The 22,468-nt window shown below is 40.2% G+C and overlaps 1 protein-coding gene across 1 annotated transcript in view; it reads right to left on the minus strand.

Annotated features, from left to right (window-relative positions):
- Positions 1-22,468, minus strand: part of GLG1 (golgi glycoprotein 1) — a 120,516-nt gene that overhangs the window by 22,710 nt on the left and 75,338 nt on the right. The window contains exons 7-14 of the mRNA XM_079799556.1: positions 20,773-20,956; positions 14,685-14,899; positions 9,910-10,031; positions 8,415-8,516; positions 5,987-6,140; positions 4,226-4,363; positions 2,062-2,148; positions 281-343 (exon numbers count right to left, since the gene is read on the minus strand). Coding sequence (XP_079655682.1) covers positions 281-343; positions 2,062-2,148; positions 4,226-4,363; positions 5,987-6,140; positions 8,415-8,516; positions 9,910-10,031; positions 14,685-14,899; positions 20,773-20,956 — 1,065 coding nt within the window. The remainder of the gene's footprint in view (positions 1-280; positions 344-2,061; positions 2,149-4,225; positions 4,364-5,986; positions 6,141-8,414; positions 8,517-9,909; positions 10,032-14,684; positions 14,900-20,772; positions 20,957-22,468) is intronic.

The following is a 22,468-nucleotide window of genomic DNA, read 5'->3' on the forward strand; positions in this document are numbered from 1 at the left end:
AGCAATCAGCCATGCCCCTGGGGCCTCCCCTGGCCCTCTCTAAAGGGCATCTCAACATCTGCTGCGAAGCACATATCTGGACGCCTACAAAGGATGACCAAGTAAGGTTTCCCAGGATGGTGGCACGCCCTCTTGATTTTGTTTACATCTTCAATTTCTCAAAGTTGGCCACTCAGGAGTAACGAATGCTGAAGACAGAGATGATCCAACACACTTGGGGGCCAGAGTCCTAGTGAATTCAGTTCTGTTTCTAACCCTTTATTCTCCAGACATCACTTACGTGGCAAAAGTTCTGAATTATGGGCTCGCAGGCTCTCATCAGCAAGGCTTCTATTTGAATATCCTGTAGAAGATTAAACATATTAATTCTGCCTTAGGAAGAACCAAGGGTGGGAAAAGGAGCAGTTTCTTTCTCTGAATTTAGTAGCATCTAGTGGGCAAATAATCTGTTATGTACATTTGGAGACTATTTTAGTCTTTAAGTTAGAGAGCCCCAGCATAGATAGAACTAACTGTACCTCCATTATACGTTGAAAGGCAAGTTTTCTAGAAGCAGATGCAGAATTAAGAAAGAGGAGAAAAAAAGCATTTAATAATAATACTAGAGTATATAAAGCCTTTCAAGTTTTTCCAAAAAGCTAAGCAGTTCAAAATGAAAACAAGGGCAACTGACATCTATCTTTAGTTTATGACCTCCTAAACCAGATCACTGTCCTCAAACCAAATGATAAACCACTGCCTCTCGGAACACACACTCAATGCCTTTAAGCAGAGAGTAAGCACTGTATAGTACTAGCTGCTGAAATAACAGCTTCCTTTAAAGAGTTACACACCCCAGAATGTCCTCATACGCCCACAAGAACAACGTGAATGGGAGAGGAGTTGTCAGAACATGAAAGAAAGCAATAAACCTTTGAAAAATAGGAAGAAAAAAAGACTAGTTGAGAAATGTCTAATTTTATGTACTGACAATTTACATAGTTCTAAAAGGCTTCTATTTTTGCTTTTGTTTTTTAAAAAGCAGTTTTCACCCAGCCGGGTGTGGCTCAGCGGTTGAGCGTCGACCCAGGAACCAAAGGGTCACTGGTTTGATTCCCGGTTGGGGCACATGCCTGGGTTGCAGGCTCTATCTCCAGTGTGGGGTGTGAAAGAATGATTCTCTTTCATCACTGATGTTTCTATCTCTCTCTCCCTTCCTCTCTGAAGAAAAAAAAAAAAAAAAGCAGTTTTCTGTTCCCTGGGTCTCTGCCCCACAAAACAATTTAAACATTTTTAGATGCCTCCCTCCCCAATAATAAGCTCTGAATTTTAAATAATATACCTAAGCTTATGAGGTTTTACATTTTATTTTGTATATTTTAGTGGATTTCAGGATGGAAACATATGTATTCAATCCTACATGTTTAACTATAAATCCCAGGATTTAATTTTATTAAACACACAAACATTAGCAAATGACCTAATTGAAAGAGCTGAAGATAACAGGAATGCTTAGACTCTTGTTTAATGTAATTAAGAAATTTAAAGTATATTGCTGAAACCGGTTTGGCTCAATGGATAGAGCGTCGGTCTGCGGACTGAAGGGTCCCAGGTTCGATTCCGGTCAAGGGCATGTACATTGGCTGCGGGCACATCCCTGGTGAGGGGTGTGCAGGGGGCAACTGGTCGATGATTCTCTCTCATCGATGTTTCTAGCTCTCTATCCCTCTCCCTTCCTCTCTGTAAAAAAAATCAATAAAATATATTTAAAAAATAAATAAATAAAGTATAGCTGCTATCTTTTCTTAAAGGGGGGAAAAAAAATTGGTCTAATCACTGTGATAAATTGAATTTATGAAGTAAACCAAAGAGCTAAACAGATAGTTTTTTTGGAGAAATGAGGAAAGGGTGAAGTTCAGAAAGCATCACAATATTCTTCTTTATAAAGCAAACAGAAAGTGACCAGGTTTCTTTTGTTTTCCAGAGAATCTGTATTCTCAAGAATCTAGAGACAGTAGGACTAAGAACAAAGGAAAGGCTGCTGACAGGGCACTTTCCTTCTAAGAGCTGCAAACTGCTTACCTCCGATTCCAACTCGGTGAGGTTGCCGACTAGGTCTCTACACTCTACAGCCAAGTCATCAAGATGATCCTGGAGGCATTCAAGCTCCTGCACACAAAAAGGCAATCCCTTGGGGTTTATCAATTACATAACTGATCAAGGGAAGCTGAGATATCAGCGTCTACTTCCTTTTCAGTGGTCCTTCTTTTCTTTTCATTTTAAAACTACTTCACTGAACAGAACACTAAAGTTTTATTTATTTCCCAAATTGGGATGGTTGGAAAGATAACTACTTGATGTGACAGGGTGGTTAAGAGGGCTGAGCCATGTGAATCCTCCAGAAGGCCAAATCGAGACATCCAGCAAGAATCAATGTTCAGGTGTCCTCAGAGTCTAAAAATCTTACCAGGCCTTTATTTCATTCCATCAACACCCTGCCATTCCATTTATTTCTGTGTTTTGATAATGATCATTGGACAATAAATTCACAGTGAAAGACATGAAATATTCTAAGACTCTTTATGGGCAAAGTACGCTGGGACCCAGCATCTTAAACACAACAAAGAGCTGAAAGTTCCTGCAAGCCTGGATTCTAACTCTAGCCCCCATCAGGGACCCTCCCAGGGAAACTGCCAAGCAGGTGAGCACACTAGGGCTGGGGTCTCGAAGAGCTGTCTTGTCTGGGCTTTGGAAACTGAGCTGGAGCTACCTTGTAGCATCAGTCTGTTACCATTTCTCTTAGAAATGTAGAGGTTGTTAAGTGTAACACCAGCTCATTTTTTCAAATCCCACCAACAGCTATTTCTCAGTTAAAGGACCAAGTTTAACTTACTATTCTGTAAGAATCTCTATTTTGAAATTAGACTGGGAAGGAAGGAGAAGGGCTGTAGGAATAATACAACCCTAAAGGAAAATGCATAATACTTTTGGGAGTAAAATAAATGGCTGAGGGGAAAATCCCATTCATGGAACCCTGTCCTAAGTTCAGCTTCACAATGCAGCTTTCTCAATGTTACTTTACAGGCAGTATGAAAGGAAACTTTGCTGGGATTCGGTATAACTATATCCCTTGTTTCATTAGACAGAGGCAGCAGAAAGCAAAATAAAAGGCATTTTCCAACAATAAACTAGACAGAGCTATAGTAGGCCCAGAAAGCCAACTGCTAAAAATGATATTCCCAGGCTCAACAGATCTGCGTAAGCAGCCACTACTTCTTAAAAACGTCTAATTCCTGTTCCAATTTAATCCCAGGGAGTGTTTTGGAGTGGTACAAACAGAACCTGGAAACCTGGGTTCACGCCTTGTTCAAGTATCAATGGGGCTTTAAACAAGTAGCTATTCCTCACTGCTTGGTTTCCCTGCATTGAGATAGAAGACAAGCCACTTTCCCACTTAATTTGACAGAATATAATAATGTACCTCTTTTCTTTTCCCTTTTTTTTTTTAACTAGGCACAAAACCCTAAGGAACCATTTACAGCATGCATGTAATTCTTGGGGGCTGCTCCTTCTCTATACTTCCTGTATGGAAGGCGGTTATAATATAATGAAACAAATGCCTGGCTAGGAATAGACCTGAGTTTTTAGGTAAGGGAGTCAATATACTTCCACTTCTCTGAGCATCAATTTCAGCAATTACTAGATGGAAAAAGTCCATTCCTACATATCCTGTAGCACTGTTGTAGGGCATGCACACTATTCATGCATACAAATATTTACACATATTCCTCCCTCAAAAAGGCTTAATGTGGCTTATAAAAATGAGGGGGAAAAAACCCACAAAATAAAATGAATTAAAAAAATGAGTCAAAAAAGAGGAAATTATGTTAAAGAAAGTGGGATGAAGCAAGTAGTAAGTTAAGACATAAAACGCCTACCACAAAATCTTATATACTTGCTAGAGGCAGGCCATATCTTTCTTTGACTCTAGGTTTTTTAAGAGGCAACACAAAGAGGGAAAACAATTACAAAGTAATATAAAAACAAACTAAATGCTTAATAAAAGTATAATTATTCTTGATTACAGAGACCAAACAGAAAATTTTCCCAAGGATTTCTTATAGAGAGATCATCAAATAATATAACAAATTCTGTCCATGAAGTAAAGAGAAATGGATTTTATGGGGGTCTGTACTCTATATAACATTGTAATCATGAATATTATGATGATGATGGTGTCACCTACCTGTCCGGTCTCTGTTTTCTCACTGCACCATTTGCCCAGGTCAATCAGGCACTTATCCTGGAGCGCAGGATCCAGCTTAACATCCATGGCACGCTGGTGTAGGATCCTCTGGACTTCAGCTCGGCACTCCCGTGAGAGCTACATAAGAACAAGCAAAGCATTCTAAAGGTACCAAAACCAAAAGACACCTGATAATGCCAGGAAACTGACAAATAACTTTATATCTTGAATCTTTTCCAGAATAATAATTAAATGTTCTAGGTCTAGGAGGCTTCTAAAGACCCACCCTTTTTGGAATGAGATTATACGTTGGGCCTATTCTAATATATGAAACAACATCCTTTTTTCAGAATATCCTAATAAAAAGTGAACTGAATTTGTTCAGGTTACATCAGAAAGTTTCTGTTCAGCAAGATTAATTTGCTATTATACCAAGAATATAGAGTAGAATGTTGGGTCCAATTCAGGAGAGAAAACACACCGGTTAGGAGAACTGAGTTCAAATTTACCTAAACTCAGACAAGCAGACAACAGCAGAAGCAACAGTCACTACAGGTTAGAATCAGACTCTTCTAGATGCGTTAGAATTAGAAGAGGGTGAAACAGAAGAAAACTAGTGTTTTTGGAAAGGTTGTGAGAAAGCGGTCACTGACAGCTAGAGATATTCTCTCTTCCTAAATGGGCCATACGCCTGGGTGGCGGGGAGAGAGATGGAGAGTAACTGCTTAATGGGCATGGGGTATCTTTTTGGACATGGAAATGTTTTGGAATTAGATATTGTGGTTGCACAACTTTGTCAATATACTAAATACTACAAAGTTTTTCTCTTTACAATGGTTCATTTTATGTTAGATGAATTTCACCTCAATTTTTAAAAGAAATATATATTTTAAAAAGACAGCTTCCAACCCTTTGTTTGTTAAGACAGGAACCTCCGTCTATAGTGACTACCAAGATGCCAGCTCCTGGGATTAATGACAAGCTCATCATATGAAAAAAAAGGTAACAACAAATTCCCATATTTTCTTACACAGCAGTATAAAAGCTGGGTTAAGACTGCAGTACAACCTTTCTTTCGACCTGGGTCTCCTCATTCTGAATACTGCACTTAGTCAGACTTCTGCATTAAGCCCAGAAGGGGTATTTGCATGCATGTGAAATAATAGCATCTCTATTTTCTGTAACAAATGCAGGACTGGAATGCAATCAGTACCTCAGAAGGCTTTAAAAGGTCATCTGGGAGAGCAAGCAGCACGTCAAGTGGCACCAGAAGGCAGTAAACATTGCCTGAGAGCAAACCCACACAAATATCCCAACAAGAGGTGGCATCCAGGGCAGACATATACCCAGAGCCTGGGGTATGGCGGTTTCTGCTCCACACAACGAGTGTGCTATGAGAGAGGCCTGTGAATACAGGCGATATGTGTTCTGATGCCAAGAGCAGAAGACGAAAAACAATTTGTAACTTGGCTAAGAGCTTCTAATGGATCTTTAAAGCTAAATAATGTTGGAGGCAGCAGAACTTAGTGTGTATTTGTGATTTAGATTTCAGTAAAGAAAAAACTGGAAATATCCTGACTCGCTTTGTTAAAAACATAAACTCAGGCAGAAAGGAGCTGGTTGGTAGTGCAGCAACCCCGCCCCCCCCAGATACACTAATAACGAAGTTTTCCTAGGATGCCAGAAATCAGAACAATGTATAGCAAACTAATGAAAAAACAAATGACAATAAGAAGAAATGAAGTCAATAGTGATGCATACCCTCCTGCCCTGCTCCTCCGTGCGGTAGGCATGTCTGTACAGACAAGAGAACACAGCTCCAGGAGGCATAAATTCACTGGTTTCGTTCCAGCCGTGGGTGTGGCAGAGACGAGATGCATCTCCCTGGCACTTGCGGTATAAGACAGGGTCCAGTCTATAAAGTTAAGAGTTAAAAGATAACCACTCTTACTATACCCTTCCTTCTAACACATGCCAAGGCTTTTACAATGTGCTTGTATACTCTTTAATAATCACCTCCAGCCCTGGCCGGATGGCTCAGTTGGTTGGAGGGTTGTCCCATACACTGAAAGGTTGCAGGTTTGATCTTGGTCAGAGTGCATATGGGAGGCAACTGATCAATGTCTCTCTTATTTCCTCTCTGAAATTAATAAAAACATATCCTCGGGCGAGGACTTAAAAAATAGTAATTTTAATAATCATCTCCAGGCTAGCGGAGACAGCAGGTAAGCAAAAGTATATTCTTTTTTTTTCTTTTTTTAAAAAAATATTTTATTGATTTTTTACAGAGAGGAAGAGAGAGGGATAGAAAGTTAGAAAAATCGATCAGCTGCCTCTTGCACACCCCCTACTGAGGATGTGCCTGCAACCAAGGTACATGCCCTTGACCGGAATCGAACCTGGGACCCTTGAGTCCTCAGGCCGACGCTCTATCCACTGAGCCAAACCTGTTTCGGCAAAAGTATATTCTTGAATTTGTTCTTTGTGAACATACATTGGTCAATCTGCAGAAGTTTGTTAACCTTAGTACAGAAGATTTAAGTTCTACCTCAAAGAGATAAGTTATCTTGGCTATGTAAGGCACACTACATTTCAATAACAGACTCAGCACTAACATGCCCTGGCTAAAATGAGAAAATAAGGGTTGTAGCTATCAGCAGGCAATCCACAACTTTTTACTCAATACTTTTTTCTAAGCGTACATGAAGTTCAATCCTACCTGATACACTAGATTTGGTAAGAGCAGGAATCTCTCATTCAACTTCCTTTCTAGTAAAACTGTTCCTCTTCTATTCCCTATGCAAGGTAAGGCCATTACAATTTTAGTTTACCTGAATATGCTTATCAATTAAAAAAACTTGACATTTAATGTTGACTCTGGAGACGGTGCATTAGGCAATGAGACTGCTGCTTCTCTGACTGAGATCAATGAATGCTTAATTCTGTCCACGTCATAAAGTCAATTTTGAAGGAGTGCTACTTAATGGAAGGAAAAAGGCTAATAATATTTAATGAGCAGCTTTTATGACTATGAAGCATCTTTTGATCATGGCTGAAGGAATCACAAAAGAGGAAAAAACATGATTTTGTTAAGGTAGTAAACTCAGTAAACTCTGCTCTTTCAGTTTAGATGGCCTGAGTAAGCACAAGGAAATTCCCACCCAGCTTTCTGTAGTCTTTTCTAGAGCAAATTTCAGGAAACAGAAACACATCGAATTTTCAAGTAATCATTCTAGTAAAGCATGTGGGTAAAGCATCTATTAATCCCCAGAAAAAGTTAATGACCAAAGTACAGTGGCTTAAACAACTAGATCAGGAAGCAGCTGAATGTGGGAAGCAGGAACAGCCTGATCCTACTGGCTGCTTTGGAGGTAGGAAGGGAGAATAGGACCTGGAGAGAGGAGGGAATTGCAGCCAATAAATTACAGTGATTCTGATGGTAATAGTAGATCCTTCTTCTTTCTCATCTCCTCCCCCTATTTTTTGGCTAACAGAAGAGAATCAAGTTGTTACTTATTGATAAGAGCCTCTTAAGATAGAAGAAATTCAATAACTTTGAATAGTTAAAGAAATAAAAGCAAATTCCCATACCCGGTACAAATCAATAAAAATAAAAGCGTTACTATTGTCTACTTAGAAACGTATTTGAAGACACTTCTGCTGCCCCAAAGGTGCCCAAGTTCTCTCTAGATAGATGGTATCTGTGGTATCAAAAACATTTGATCCTGACTGCCCAAGTGGCAGTGAAGCCCAGCCAGCATGGCTCAGTGGTTGAGTGTCGACCTATGAGCCAGGAGGTCATGGTTTGATTCTCGATCAGGGCACAGGCTCAATCCCATGTGGGGCCTGCAGGAGACAGCCGATCAATGATTCCCTCTCATCATTGATGTTTCTATCTCTCTCTCCCGCTCCCTTCCTCTCTGAAATCAATAAAAATGTATTAAAAAAAAACAAAACACAAAGTAGCAGTGAATGGGGACACTTCGGGACAAACTGCAGGGGCTGCCTCTGTTTTGAGATACTGTTCTGAAAATAAGAAAGAGGTTTTTCGGGGATTAAAGTTGTTGGCTATCCCAGAAATTAACAAAAACAAATTCCTATTAATTATTTTTTTTTAAAATACAAGGGATATTGACTACACAGGAGAACAGGCTGAGATTTACACTTACACTGGTTTCAAAATACTCACTTCCAATCTCGGGAGATAAAATACTGTAGCTCTAACAGACGGTGTTCACAGTCTTCTACCATTTTCTCTGTGTATAAATGTTCCATCAGGCACGAGAGGATCCTGGGCATAAAACAGGGGTGAATTGTAACACAAGACAGAAGAGTTCTGAAAATATGTGCAGAATTCTCACATTAGTATTCCCTTGGTCTGTAGAAAAAGCCATTCTGCCATTTCCTAGGGCCATCAGGCACTTACTCGCCCTGACAGAGATTAAGCCTTCTATCAGCTTGAGAGTCACTTAGCACTTAGGACTCAGCTTGCACAAGATCCGTGTGCAGCTGCTTTATTTTTAACTGTTTATTATGAACACTTTCCAATACACACACCTTTCCTTCGCATAGCTTTATCTTCCTATGGCCCAGGTTGTTTAATTGTCCCCCCTTGCTGATATTTTGAAGCAAATCATTCCATTGTAAGTACTTTAGCATGTTTCTCTATAATGAGAATGTAATATCATTACCTACCAAAATAAATTAATTTTTTAAAATTTCCAATTATTTCATTCCTTTTTACATGTTCATACAAATCAGGATGCAGAAAAGGTCCACACATTGGATTTAATTGATAGTATCTTAAATCTATTTTAATCTGCAGTAGTTTACTTCTTCCTCCCTCTCCCTTGTCCCCTTTATAGTTAATGCAATTATTTTTATATTGTGTTAAGTGTGTTTGTCTTAAGTGTTAAGTGTGTTTGTCTATCTTCTCCAACCACACAAAAAGCTTTACGGAAGATTATCTTGTTTTAATCCCCTCCCACAGCATGAACAGCAGGAGTGCATGCACAGCAGAACAATGACAACAGGCCTACATTCATTTTCCTGTTGGGTACTGCCGGTTGTAGGGTATAAAGATTTTTTTACAATGGGAAACCTATTCTTACTTGCAACCTGCTTTTAAGAGCTCTTCCCATATCATATGGAAGAAAACGAATGCATGTGATTTAAATATTTCATTATAGAATTTTACAGCTTTCCTAGGTCTTGTATATAACTTCAGAGTTCATTTTGCCCATGATTCCCTTATCCAACCACCACATTTTGTTTTATATTTCAATGAAAATTAATTACTCTCTGATGGTGATCAAGTAGCCAAAAAATATGAGCCAATATACAAACAGGATGAAAAATATAAGAGTCAAAGCATGTGTCACTTTATCCTGAGATTTTCTCTCTCTCATTTTTATTTGACCATGAAATGGAATTATTCAGTGACCTAACGTATAGACCCACTATGCTCAGTCCCTGTCAACAATATCATCACAATGCTGGGTCTAGGGGCCTCCACATCACGGACGAGGCAGAGGTGATGCCTCAATTCCCATACTAGTTTTAACAAAGGTTGGTATGTGTTGCTATTTAACTAAATTCCAGTTATGATGTTGAGGGAATGTTCCCTGTGCTACACTGCCAAATAAAATACAATATGGATAAATACCACAAACCAGATAACCTACATTGGGTCTCCCGATCGTATGTGTTTGCAGGCTGTCTGTATTACAGATTCACAAGCTTCATTCAAAGCTCTATCAATGCGGTAATCTGCACCAGGGTCAGTCTCCTGAATCAGTGTTTGAAGCTGGATTAAAAAAAAACAATAAGAAGGAAGGAAGGAAGTCAGTTACACATCAGGGAAGAACAATGTTCCCTCTTCATACAATCAGTTACTAAGTCTGGCATATCACAAGGCACTACAAGTGTCACTGGCCAGGTAAAAGAGCTCTTGCCCAGTACGTTCCAACTGGTTTCTCTACCTTGTTGATGGAGTTTTCCTGTTTAAGCCATTGTGAGGATTACTACTTGCCTACCAGTCTAAAGCATCAATGGACATCTGCAAAACAAAAGGTCTTCACAATATAAAGGCTACCCCCTTCCCTTATATCTATCTGCCTATGTATTAATCAGATGACTAAATCTGACACTTAGGGGCCAAGCAAGAATTGAGTGGAGAAGAGTAAATAATTTCCAGTTAGAAACCTACTTTGGTACTAAGAATCTAAAATTTAAATTTTGCTGCAAAGACACTGGCATTACAACAAGCGTACTCTGCTTTATTAAAGACTAGAGGTCCAGCGCACGAAATCATGTGTGCATAACTCGCTGCCCTGCACGCCGTGAGCCACTGCTCATGGGTGGGGGGGGGGAGGGCGGGACACTGAGAAGTGGTCAATGCACCTCATGGCGACTGGTCGAGCCATCATTCCGGTCGTTACGCTTACGGTCCCTGGCTTTTTATTATATAGGATAGATGTGAGATTTCATTTAGCTTGCAAGAAATATTCATTACAAAAAAAAAAAAAGAATATAACACTTATAATCTCTTATTTTTCCTCAACTCTCTTTTATACAACCAAGGGATAATCCAGAGCTATTGAAAATGAGAGTATAGTCTTTAACATTTACTTTTGCTTGGTTCATGCTTCATCATGAAATAAAGCAAAAGTATGAGATGTGCCCTGGATTTTTCCCCTCTCTTTGAGGAAAAAGCAGTTGGGGCACAGAGGAAACAGTTCTAAATTAAGGAACAGAGACCTGAGTTCTATTAATAGCTCTGGCTCTGCCAGATATTAGTGTTGAGAACGTGGGCATGTTGATTAACCTTTAAGTTTCAGTTTATTTAACTGCAGAGTATTATAAGAATATATAGGTTATATAAACTGCAAGCATTTGACAGATATAAAAGATCATTATTACTACAGATGGGCAGCAGATGGTGTTTTGGGGTGGGAATCTTGAATAACAGAGAGCACATCTGAAAACTATAATCCTGGTTGGAGTTCTTTTTTTCCAAGTTGAAGACCTGGATCCCTTTTTGTGCCACAGATTTAGCCTTTCTCTGTAAGAGCTTTCTCTGATTCCCATACATTTGACCTACAATACCACAGGGGCTCTAGGAAAGTACTGACCCCATCACATATTGATCAGAACACAGAACAAAAGGAAATGAACAAAGAAAACCCCATTCCATCTATTCTAAAATAAGTCAATATTCAAGATGAGAGATATATGAAAGATTTCCAGTATTCTGGGATGAAAGTTATTTATACTAATTCTTGGTGGCAATTTAGAAAAGCTACAAAATGCTGTGGTTAGTTGGTAGGAAGATTACTGACAAAGGATTATCCATTTTAGTAATGACATTTATTGACAAAGAACAAATATTTCTATCTTTTTCTGAGGGAAATTATAAGCATCACGGGAATCTGAAAGTCTCTGTAAGAACTGTATTAGTTAAATATCCATGACTCATGACTGACTGGCATTTTGGAGAATTCACAATGAATGCACCAGATTGCAGCTACTAAAAGGAGGCAATGAATGCCCTACAGACTCTAGTAGACTAAGGACTCAAGGGATCACTGCCACTCTGGAATCCAGTGACAACAGTGTGGGAAATTAACGCTAAGAATGTAAACTGCTACATGATTATACATCTACTCCAGACCTGACTGTTTAGGAAAAACCTGGGGAAGTGCTCCTGGGAAATGATTAGTCTAGAGAATAGACTGGACAGTCACCTTCGGCCTGGGAGAGACTGGGCCCAGACTCATTCAGCCATAACCACAGAGAGTTTAGTAAGTTCATGCTTACAGTGCATTTGGCAAAGTATGTACTCATTAAGGTAACACTTGCTTTTATGCTTCACAGTTTACTATTTGTTAAGAGATCACTAAATCAAAGCACAGCCAAGCAAATAGGGAAAATCAATGGTCAACCACAGACAGGTATGAAAGTCTACTGTATCAGGGAAGAAAACTTTGAAAAAGAATGAAACCCACCCAAAATATATTATTTCAAATGAAACCCACCCAAAATATATTATTTCAAATCATTCCTCCCTATGACTAAGGATGGATAATGCAGTGGAAAACAAAAAATTATTCCTTTTCCTTCAATTCCTAAAAACCACGAGTCCATAAAAACCCAAATAAAGTGTTTGTTTCCCACTTGGCTAAACCTAATGTGGGCAAAGCCACATAACTCACTATTGAAGATTTGAGCGCTAGGTTTGGAAAGCACTTTTATTCTGGGCACAAGGACGAGGCAGGCGGTGCTTATTTCTCCTTCAGGTTGTTGAGTCACTAGCTCTTTCAATAAGCTAAATTTCAAAAATCCCTGGAGGTTAGCTAGATGCTTCTAAATAATGTCTAACCAATTTGTTTTATTTTTTCTGCACACCTCAGTACAAGTGTGGCCTCAGTAAAAATATGTAAGTTTATTCCTAAGCACCCCTCCCTTCCCATGCAGCATTAAGGATAAAATGCAAATACAGGGTCTCTTGATCAATTCTTGGTCTGGGGCCCAGGCACATATATTGTCACAGAGGTTTCTTTCCTCGGACAATCACCAGCAAGGACTGCTCCTGAGGAATTAGATACAGAAGCTTTCTGTCTTGCTAGGCTTGGTATTTTGGGGAAGAGACTACATTTGTCTATTTTTCCCACCATGGGAGGCATAATTACAGTCTACTCTGGGTCATGGTAATAGGAGCTGAGGTGAAATTTTATTCCAAATCAAAATTGTATGGAAAACTGGCGTTTTGGACTAAAAATTGTGATTTTACACGATTAGTAGAAAAATACAATTCAAGTAATATTCAATTTTTAATAAAAGTGCAAACAACAAAATAAAAGACTAATGAATTATGATTTTTTAAAGTTTCTCTGAGGACAAAGCCTCAACTTTCTAATTTAATGAAACAGAAACTGAGGCACTGTATCTATATTTTTGAACTTTATTATTATTTTTAAATTTTTTATTAATTTTAGAGAAACATCAATTTGTTGTCTCACTTATTTTGCACACATTTGATTTTTAAAAAATATTTTTATTGATTTCAGAGAGTAAGGGAGAGGTGAGAGGAAGGTAGAAACATCAATGATGAGAGAGAATCATTGAATGGCTGTCTCCTGCACGCCCCCCTGGGGATTGAGCCCGCAACCTGGGCAATATGCCCTTGACCAGAATCGAACCTGGGACCTTTCAGTCCACAGGCCGATGCTCTATCCACTCATTGGTTCATTCTTATATGTGCCCTGACCAGGAATCAGATCCACATCCTTGGCATATCGGGATGGCGCTCTAACTAACTGAGCTACTGGCCAGGGCTTAACTTTGTATTATGTACCGGAACTCTAGTTATTAACTGTTTATGAATCGTAGACAAAAATAACTTTATCTCAAGCCAAGTATGCTAATTTTTTCTAACTATCTTGACAGAACTGACTGTAGAGTTTAGAGGTAGAAAAGAAAAGAAAGGTCCTTCCACAGTTGCCCTAGTCCAGTGGTCGGCAAACTCATTAGTCAGCAGAGCCAAATATCAACAGTACAACGATTGAAATTTCTTTTGAGAGCCGAAAACCGACTTCTGCACAAGTTTCAATTGCACTGTACGTGCGCGCCCGCAAGTGGTATTTTGTGGAAGAGCCACACTCAAGGGGTCAAAGAGCCGCATGTGGCTCGCGAGCCACAGTTTGCCGACCACTGCCCTAGTCCAACAAGAAAAGGTAGTATAATTTGAAAACAACATGCTTTCTTGATCCTTAAGGCCTGGAATTCATCACTTGTCATACATCAGCAATAAAAAGAAACAGAAAATTCCAATTCATTTCAGATCTCTTTCAGCCTCAACTCACTCAAACACACTGAGACAGGAAAATTCCCTTTTGGTGGAGGACCTTTGCTGATGTACTACAAGTTGATTTGCCTTGATTATGAGTTTAGTCAATCCAATCTAGCAAGTTACCTTAAAAAAATTCTAGCAAACAATACATTTTATCTATTTCTTTAAGTATATAGCTTTATTGATTACTAGAGGCCCGATGCACAAAATTGGTGCAAGAGTAGGCCTTCCTTCCCCTGGCTGTCAGCACTGGCTTGGCACCGGCTTTTCTCCGGCATCCGGGACCCGGGCCTTTCTCCAGCCACCAGCAGTCACCCAGAACCCAGTCCTCCCTCCCTCACAGCCCCAGCTTCGTCCGGAAGGACGTCCAGCCTAATTAGCATATTATACTTTTATTATTATAGATGAGCTCAAACTTCTGCTCTGCAGCAAAACCTACATTCTTACTATGATATGCCTGGAGAGACAATATTCCATGTCTGCTTCTTAGTACCTGATATTCACTGTGATATCATCAACGATCCAGATACAGTTGGGACAGTGTCAGGAAGAGGCTCCTCAGCTGATAAAATGTGACATTCAAAATGCCAGTAGAAAAATTTTCCTTACCGCCTGCTGACAGTTAATTCCAAGGTTCCCTTTCTCCCCTCGAACTACTTTCATCAGACAATGGAGGGTTCGGCCTTTTCGATGTAATCCAGAACAGTGGTGTTCAATCTCCCCCCGACAGCTCAGGATGATTTCAGGGCTCAAAGAAAAGTCTTCCATCAACATGCGTCGGTAATCCAACATCTCCCCCTGGCACTCACTGCTCACTTGTCGCCCTAAGTTAGGATTTAAGCCATAACATTATGGTGGCATTAGGATCAATTATCACCACATATGAAAAGTACACGTTTCCCCCCAGAATATACCAGTCACATTATTATCTAGACTGAAAAGCTTAGAATTTAGCAAAAACTTTATCAGCATAAAATGAGTTTAAGACTCCAGAGACTAGGGTTTATCTTGTCAGTGTTCTGCATTATACAGATTTTATACTACTAAACTAATCATGCAAACGTTTTATCAACGAAAGTCTTATCAACAAGATAACTATTTGGGTAAAAACAAAAGCCAAGAACAATCTCTATTGGCCCACAGTAAAAGCTTGTGGAAAGACTACCATTTAAATATTCACTATAGCTTCCCACCTTCCTTCAGCTATAAATGCCAACTGGGAAAACTTAAGTAATGTTTTAAAACACAGCTCTATTGAGGTATAGTTGACATATAAGAAACTATACTTTTAAATTACACAACTAGATAAGTTTCATATACATATACATTGGTGAAATCATCACCACATCAAGATACTGATCACACCTATCAACTCCAAAAGTTTCCCTATGCTCTCTTGTAATCCCTCCCTCCCTTTCCTCTCCACACCCCCAACCCCAACCCCAACCCGTCAACCACTGATTTGCTTTCTGTGACTATAGATTAGTTTACTAGTTTCTAATTTTTAGAAGTCTATATAAATAGAACCATATCATATGGACTCTTTTTTGTTTGACTTCTACTCAGCATAACTATTTTAAGATTTATCCATGTATTGACAATTAATTCCTTTTTTTTTTTCAATTCATTCCTTTTTATTGCTAAGTAATATTATTCCATAATATAGATATGCTACAATTTGTTTATCCCTTTCAACTACTGATGAACATTTGGGTTATTTCCACTTTGGGGCTATTACATACAGAGTTATTATTAGTATTCATGTATAAGAGTTTACATGGACAGGAGAAACCAAGATGGCGGCATAGGTAAACACCTAAACTGCTGCCTCGCACAACAATTTCAAAACTACAACTAAAAGACAGAACGGACATCATCCAGAACCACAGGAAAGCTGGCTGAGTGGAAATTCTACAACTAGAAGGAAAGAAAAAAGCTCATGGAAAATCAGAGGAGCTGCAAAGGACTGAGGTACGGAGACATGCGTGCAGAGAGGAAGGGCGGCTGAGTGCCTGGCTGGCGTTCCCTGGCGGGAGAGGAAAGGAAGCCCCCGACTGCACTGAACCCCAATTCTGACTGCACTGAACCACAGTTCTGGGCGAAACACCGTGGACCCAGGCTCATACGGGGGTAGTTTGGACTGTCAGGAAGACAGAAAGGCACACGAAGACTTGGAGACTCGAGGAAACAGCGGCGGGCAGGGGTCTGGAGGAACGCACGCAGAGAAGACTGACTGCTGAGGTTGCCGCTAGCTCTCCCTAGCGGAAGGGAGTCAGAAGTTCCTCACTGCACTGAACCCCAGTTCCGACTGCACTGAACCCCAGTTCCGGGCGAGCCTGGGGGAATCTGGACTGTTAGGCGGAAACTCAGGGGAGGCGCAGAAGGCAGAGGTCTGGAGGCGCGCGCGCAAGGGCAGGGCTGATGGGAAGCCAAGACTGTCTGCTCAGCCCTGAGACTCCGCCCCATCCAAGCTGAGCGCAGAGGCTTTTGCAATTCTGCAAGTCTGGTCCGATAAGGCTGTCTCCAGCACAGGTCTCCCGGTGTAGACACAGCTGATACACATAGCCAATTGGCCTGGAGATCAATTCCTCCCAGTGATACCAACAACAATCAAGACTTAACTACAACAAGGCTGTACACACAGACCACAAAGGGGTGCACCAATAGTGTCCACCTCAGGTGACTGGGAGGCCAACCCACTGGGCCATATAGGAAACCTAGCACACAAAGCTACCCTACCAACTCAGGGAAGCAGCGAAAATGCGGAGACAAAGAAACAGATCACAAACAAAAGAAATGAAGGCAAAAAAAACGACTGGATATAGAATTCAAAACCACGGTTATAAGGTTTTTCAAGAATTTCCTAGAAAAGGCCAATAAGTTTAGCCAGACCTTCGAGGATATGAAAAAGGACCAACTAGAAATTAAACGTACACTGACTGAAATAAAAAAATATTATACAGAGACCTAACAGCAGACTAGAGGAACGCAAGAATCAAGTCAAAGATTTGAAATACAAAGAAGCAAAAAACACTCAACCAGAAAAGCAAAAAGAAAATGAATCCAAAAGTTGGAGATAGTGTAAGAAGCCTCTGGGACAACTTCAAGCGTACCAACATCAGAATTATGGGGGTGTCAGAAGAAGAGAGAGTGCAAGATACTGAAAAGCTACTTGAAGAAATAATGACTGAAAACTTCCCCTACCTGGTGAAAGAAATAGACTTACAAGTCCAGGAAGTGCACAGAACCCCAAACAAAAGGAATCCAAAGAGGACCACACCAAGACACATCATAATTAAAATGCCAAGAGCAAAAGACAAAGAGAGAATATTAAAAGCAGCAAGAGAAAAACAGTTAATTACCTACAAGGGAGCACCCATACAATTGACAGCTGATCTCTCAACAGAAACTATGCAGGCCAGACGGGAGTGGCAAGAAATATTCAAAGTGATGAATAGCAAGAACCTACAACCAAGATTACTCTACCCAGCAAAGCTATCATTCAGAATTGAAGGTCAGATAAAGAGCTTCACAGATAAGAAAAAGCTAAAGGAGTTCATCACCACCAAACCAGTATTATATGAAATGCTGAAAGGTATTCTTTAAGAAGAGGAAGAAGAAAAAGGTAAAGATAAAAATTATGAACAACAAATATGTATCAACAAGTGAACCTAAAAATCAAGTGAATTAAAAATCTGAGGAACAGAATAAACTGATGAAATAATAGAATCAGGGGCATAGAAAGGGTGTGGACTGATAATTCTCAGGAGGAAAGGGGTATGGGGGTGCAGGAAGAGACTGGACAAACATCATACACCTATGGATGAGGACAGTAGGGGGGAGGTAAGGGCAGAGGGTGGGGTGGAAACTGGGTGGAGGGGAGCTATGGGGGGGAAAAAGGAGAAACTACTGTAATAATCTGAACAATAAAGATTTATTAAATTTAAAAAAAAGAGTTTACATGGACATACGCTTTCATATGTCTTGGGCAAATACCTAGAAGTTACAAGGCTGGGTCATATGGGAAATGTATGTTTAACTTCTTAAGAAACAGGCAAACTATTTTCCCAAGTGGTTGTAGCACTTTAAATTCCCATCAGCAATGTACAATAGTTCCAGTTTTTCCATATCCTTGTCAATATGATCAGTCTTTTTTTTAGCAATCTGTATAACTTCTCTGAATTATCTGTTCATATCCTCTGGTCACTAATTTACTGAGTATTTTTTGTGTTTCTTGTCGATTTGCAGTTTAAGGACATTAACTCTCTATTTTTCAAATACTAAAATTAGATTACATTATGCATACTGTTTTATAATATGCCTTTACTAGTCAATAATCTCTACTTTTCATTTTAGGATTCACCTAACTGCAGACCATAATCAATATTCCCCAGTTGTCTCCAAAATGCCCTTTGTTTGGTATTCAGTCCAAGATCATAAATTGCCTCTAGCTGCTATTTCATTGCTTTCAAACATCCAGATATGAAAAAAATTTACCAAAAAGTTCAGAGTTTTCTTTAATGACTTATTTTTCCCCACTTAACTTTTTAATCACTAACCAACTCTCCCAGCACCATTTATTCAATGAGAGGTAGAAATTTCATTTTTGTAGTCTATAGCTAATATTCAAGACAACGCTGGCTTGGTGGGATAATCCTTTCATCTTTTAATTTCTTAACATCATCATTGTTATAATAATAATAATAATAACATTACCTATCATTTATTGTATACTAAGTGCTATGCCAAATAGCCTCATTCAATCCTCATATGAACTCCTCAACATAGGTAATATTATTTTTTTTATAGATAAGAAAAATGAGGTTTAGAGAAATTAAAAAATAGAAACAATGGACACTTAGCCAGTTAGTTTGGTGATAGAGCCATAACTTGAAGTCATCTTTGTCTGACCCAAGCTCATCTGCTAAAAATGTGGTATAGTACAGGGTGTGGCAAAAGTAGGTTTACAGTTGTGAGTATGCAAAACACAAGAGTTCATTCTTGTATTGTTATTTATTTATATTATTTTTTAATTCTCACCTGAGAATATGTTAATTAATTTTAGAGAGGAAGTAAGGGAGAGAGAAAGAGAGGGAGAAATATCAATGTGAGAGAGAAACGTCAACTGGTTGCCTCCCATGTGCACCCCAACGGGGGCTTGAACAAGCAAGCTGGATGTGTGCTCTGACTGGGAATCTACCAGGCAAGCTTTTGGTGTATGGTGCACCAAACCAACTGTGCCACACCAGCCAGGGCTTATTTATTAATTACTGTATTACTAGAGACCCGGTGCACGAAATTCGTGCGGGGAGGGGGGGTGTCCCTCAGCCCAGCCTGCACCCTCTCCAATCTGGGACCCCTTGAGGGATGTCCGACTGCCCATTTAGACCCGATCCTACCTGGATCGGGCCTAAATGGGCAGTCGGACATCCCTCTCACAATCCAGGACTGCTGGCTCCCAATTGCTCGCCTGCCTGCCTTCCTGATTGCCCCTAACCGCTTCTGTCTGCCAGCCTGATCACCCCCTAACCACTCCCCTGCCAGCCTGATTGATGCCTAACTGCTCCCCTGCCAGCCTGATTGTCCCTAACTGCCCTCCCCTGCAGGCCTGGTCACCCCTAACTGCCCGCCCCTGCAGACTTGATCACCCCCAACTGCCCTCCCTTGGAGGCTTGGTCCCTCCCACCTGCCCTCCCCTGCTGGCCTGATTGCCCACAACTGCCTCCCTTGCAGACCTGGTCCCTCCCAACTGCCCTCCCCTGCTGGCCATCTTGTGGCGGCCATCTTGTGTCCACATGGGGGCAGCCATCTTGTGTGTTGGAGTTACAGTCAATTTGCATATTATTCTTTGATTAGATAGGATAGAGGCCTGGTGCACGGGTGGGGGCCAGCTGGTTTGCCCTGAAGGGTGTCCCGGATCAGGGTGGGGGTTCCCTTGGGGCATGGGGTGGCCTGGGTGAGGTGCCTGTGGTGGTTTGCAGGCCGGCCACGCCCCCCAGCGGCCCAAGCGAAGGCCCTGATATCTGGGATTTTTTTATCTTCTATAATTAAAACTTTGTAGCCTTGAGCGAAGCCAAGCCTCTTGCCCGCTCCGTGGCCGCAGCCATTTTTGTTGGGATTTATTTATCTTCTATAACTGAAACTTTGTAGCCTTAAGCAGAGGCCAAGGCAGGCCAGGGCAGGCAGAAAGCTTGGCTTCCTCCATTGCCGGGGAAACCCAAGCCTCCTGCTTTCTCTGTGGCTGCAGCCATCTTGGGTTGTGTTAATTTGCATACTCACTCCTGATTGGCTGGTGGGTGTGGCTGGTGGGTATAGCTGAGGTGTGGTCAATTTGCATATTATGTTTTTATTAGATAGGATTTTTACATATGAACAACTGTAAACCTATATTTGCCACACCCTGTCAGTATTTTAAAATACTAAAATATTTGGATTTGAGAAATATTCTTTACCTTGTAAAAGGAAAAAAAGCAAGCAGAGATATAAAGGAAAACAAAATTGGAGATTACTGAGCTAAGAGAAAGGGCCTTCAACAAGGTGTAGGGATGCCAACCCTTCAATTCCTAAAAAAAGACTCTTAAATAACAAGGCACAGCTGTACTCAAAAGAGCAAATATAGGTGAAAAGTAACGGTACATGAAGCTTTAAAATGTAAATCCAAGAAGAAATAAAAAGGATAAAATAAATAAACTCTCACCTCTATGCACAGCTGACTCCAGACACATCAGAAGATAGGAGAGCCTGGCTTCCCGGGACCGGGGAAGGTTTTCCACATTGCACCGGTATTTTTTTAAGTCACTCTTACAGGATTTGGCCAATGAATAACTGACCTTATAATCTTGGGCAATCAGCTTCTGGCGGGTTGTTAGTGCTTCTCGACACTGAATAAAGAAGGCAGCGAGAGAGTTGTAAGACTGCTCAGGTGGTTCAGCTGTTCCCATGTATCTCTCATGGCCAAGTACATGTCAACAACAGCAGTTGTTACCAAGATGCTCTTTAAGCTTGGTTAAAACTTAACACAAGCATGCTAAACTAGTGTGACAAGAAGCAGAAGTAAATGGGTGGGGACCCTAGATTTCTAGTGAACTGCTGATGGTTGCTGCAATAGCTGTCCTAAACACATACATATTTGGTATTTAATACAAGATCTTGACAAAGTATTATTTTCCTATTTAACAATATTCCTACAGTAAATTTCACCAGAATCAAAGTGGAAACTAACATAATCTTTGGAAGTTTCATTCTATACTTTTTATTTTTATTTATTTATTTATTTTAATATATTTTTTCATTGATTTCAGAGAAGGAAGAGGGAGGGAGAGATAGAAACATCAATGATGAGAGAGAATCATTCATTGGCTGCCTCCTGCAAGCCCCAAATGGGGATTGAGCCCGCTATCCAGGCATGTGCCCTGACCGGGAGTCGAACCATGATCTCCAGGTTCATAGGTCGTTGCTCAACCACTGAGTCACGCCAGCCGGGCCTATACTTTTTAAATATAATTACTCAATAGTCAAGGAACTGAAAATGAAAAACATTTCTTCAGCTGCACAGAAAAGAAGATGACAGGATTAAAAAAACAACAAAAATAATTACTTTTAAAGGTAATAAAAATTTTTTTGCATTCATCCAAGAACAGAATACTAAGAGTAATGAGAATGCTTAATGAGACATCTGCTGATAAATTAAATAGCTAATTACCTATGAAGCACAATGGTTTGGTTAGCCTAAACTTCCTGAGTATGTAGGACTGACTTCAGTGTAATTCTGACCTAAAATTCACCATTTTGCCCTGGCCAGTGGGGCTCAGTTGGTTGGGCATTGCCCCATGCTCCAGAGGGTTGCTGGTTCAATTCCTGGTCAGGGCACATGCCTGGGTTTGGGGCTCAGTCTCCAATAGGGAGGGTGCAGGAAGCAGCCAATTGATGTTTTGTTCTCACATCAATGTTTCTCTCTCTGCCTCTCTAAAAAAAAAATCACTAAAAAAAACTTAAAAAAATTTTTTTTTCGATTTTACTCCCCAAACTGATTCCAAATTGGCTTCCCAATGTTCAGATATCACAAATAAAGCTTCATTTTCTTGGTTTAAGCAAAATATACTTTGGTTCCCTACTAAAAGCCAAGTGTCTCGCCTCTGAAAAGGATTAGCTTTACCAGTCATTTATTTTGGTATCGGTTTATAAGAATATTATTTGAGATGATGTGAGAAAGTTTTTAAGAAATGAATAAGCCCTAGCTAGTTTTGTTCAATGGATAGAGCATCTGCCTGCAGACTGATTCCCATCAAGGGCACATGCCCGAATTGCAGGCTCAATCCCCAGTAGGGGGCATGCAGGAAGCAGCCAATCAATGATTCTCCCTCATCATTCATGTTTCTCTCTCTCTCTCTCTC

Source organism: Cnephaeus nilssonii (assembly GCF_951640355.1).
Source record: "Cnephaeus nilssonii genome assembly, chromosome: 20".
Classification (NCBI taxonomy): domain Eukaryota; kingdom Metazoa; phylum Chordata; class Mammalia; order Chiroptera; family Vespertilionidae; genus Cnephaeus; species Cnephaeus nilssonii.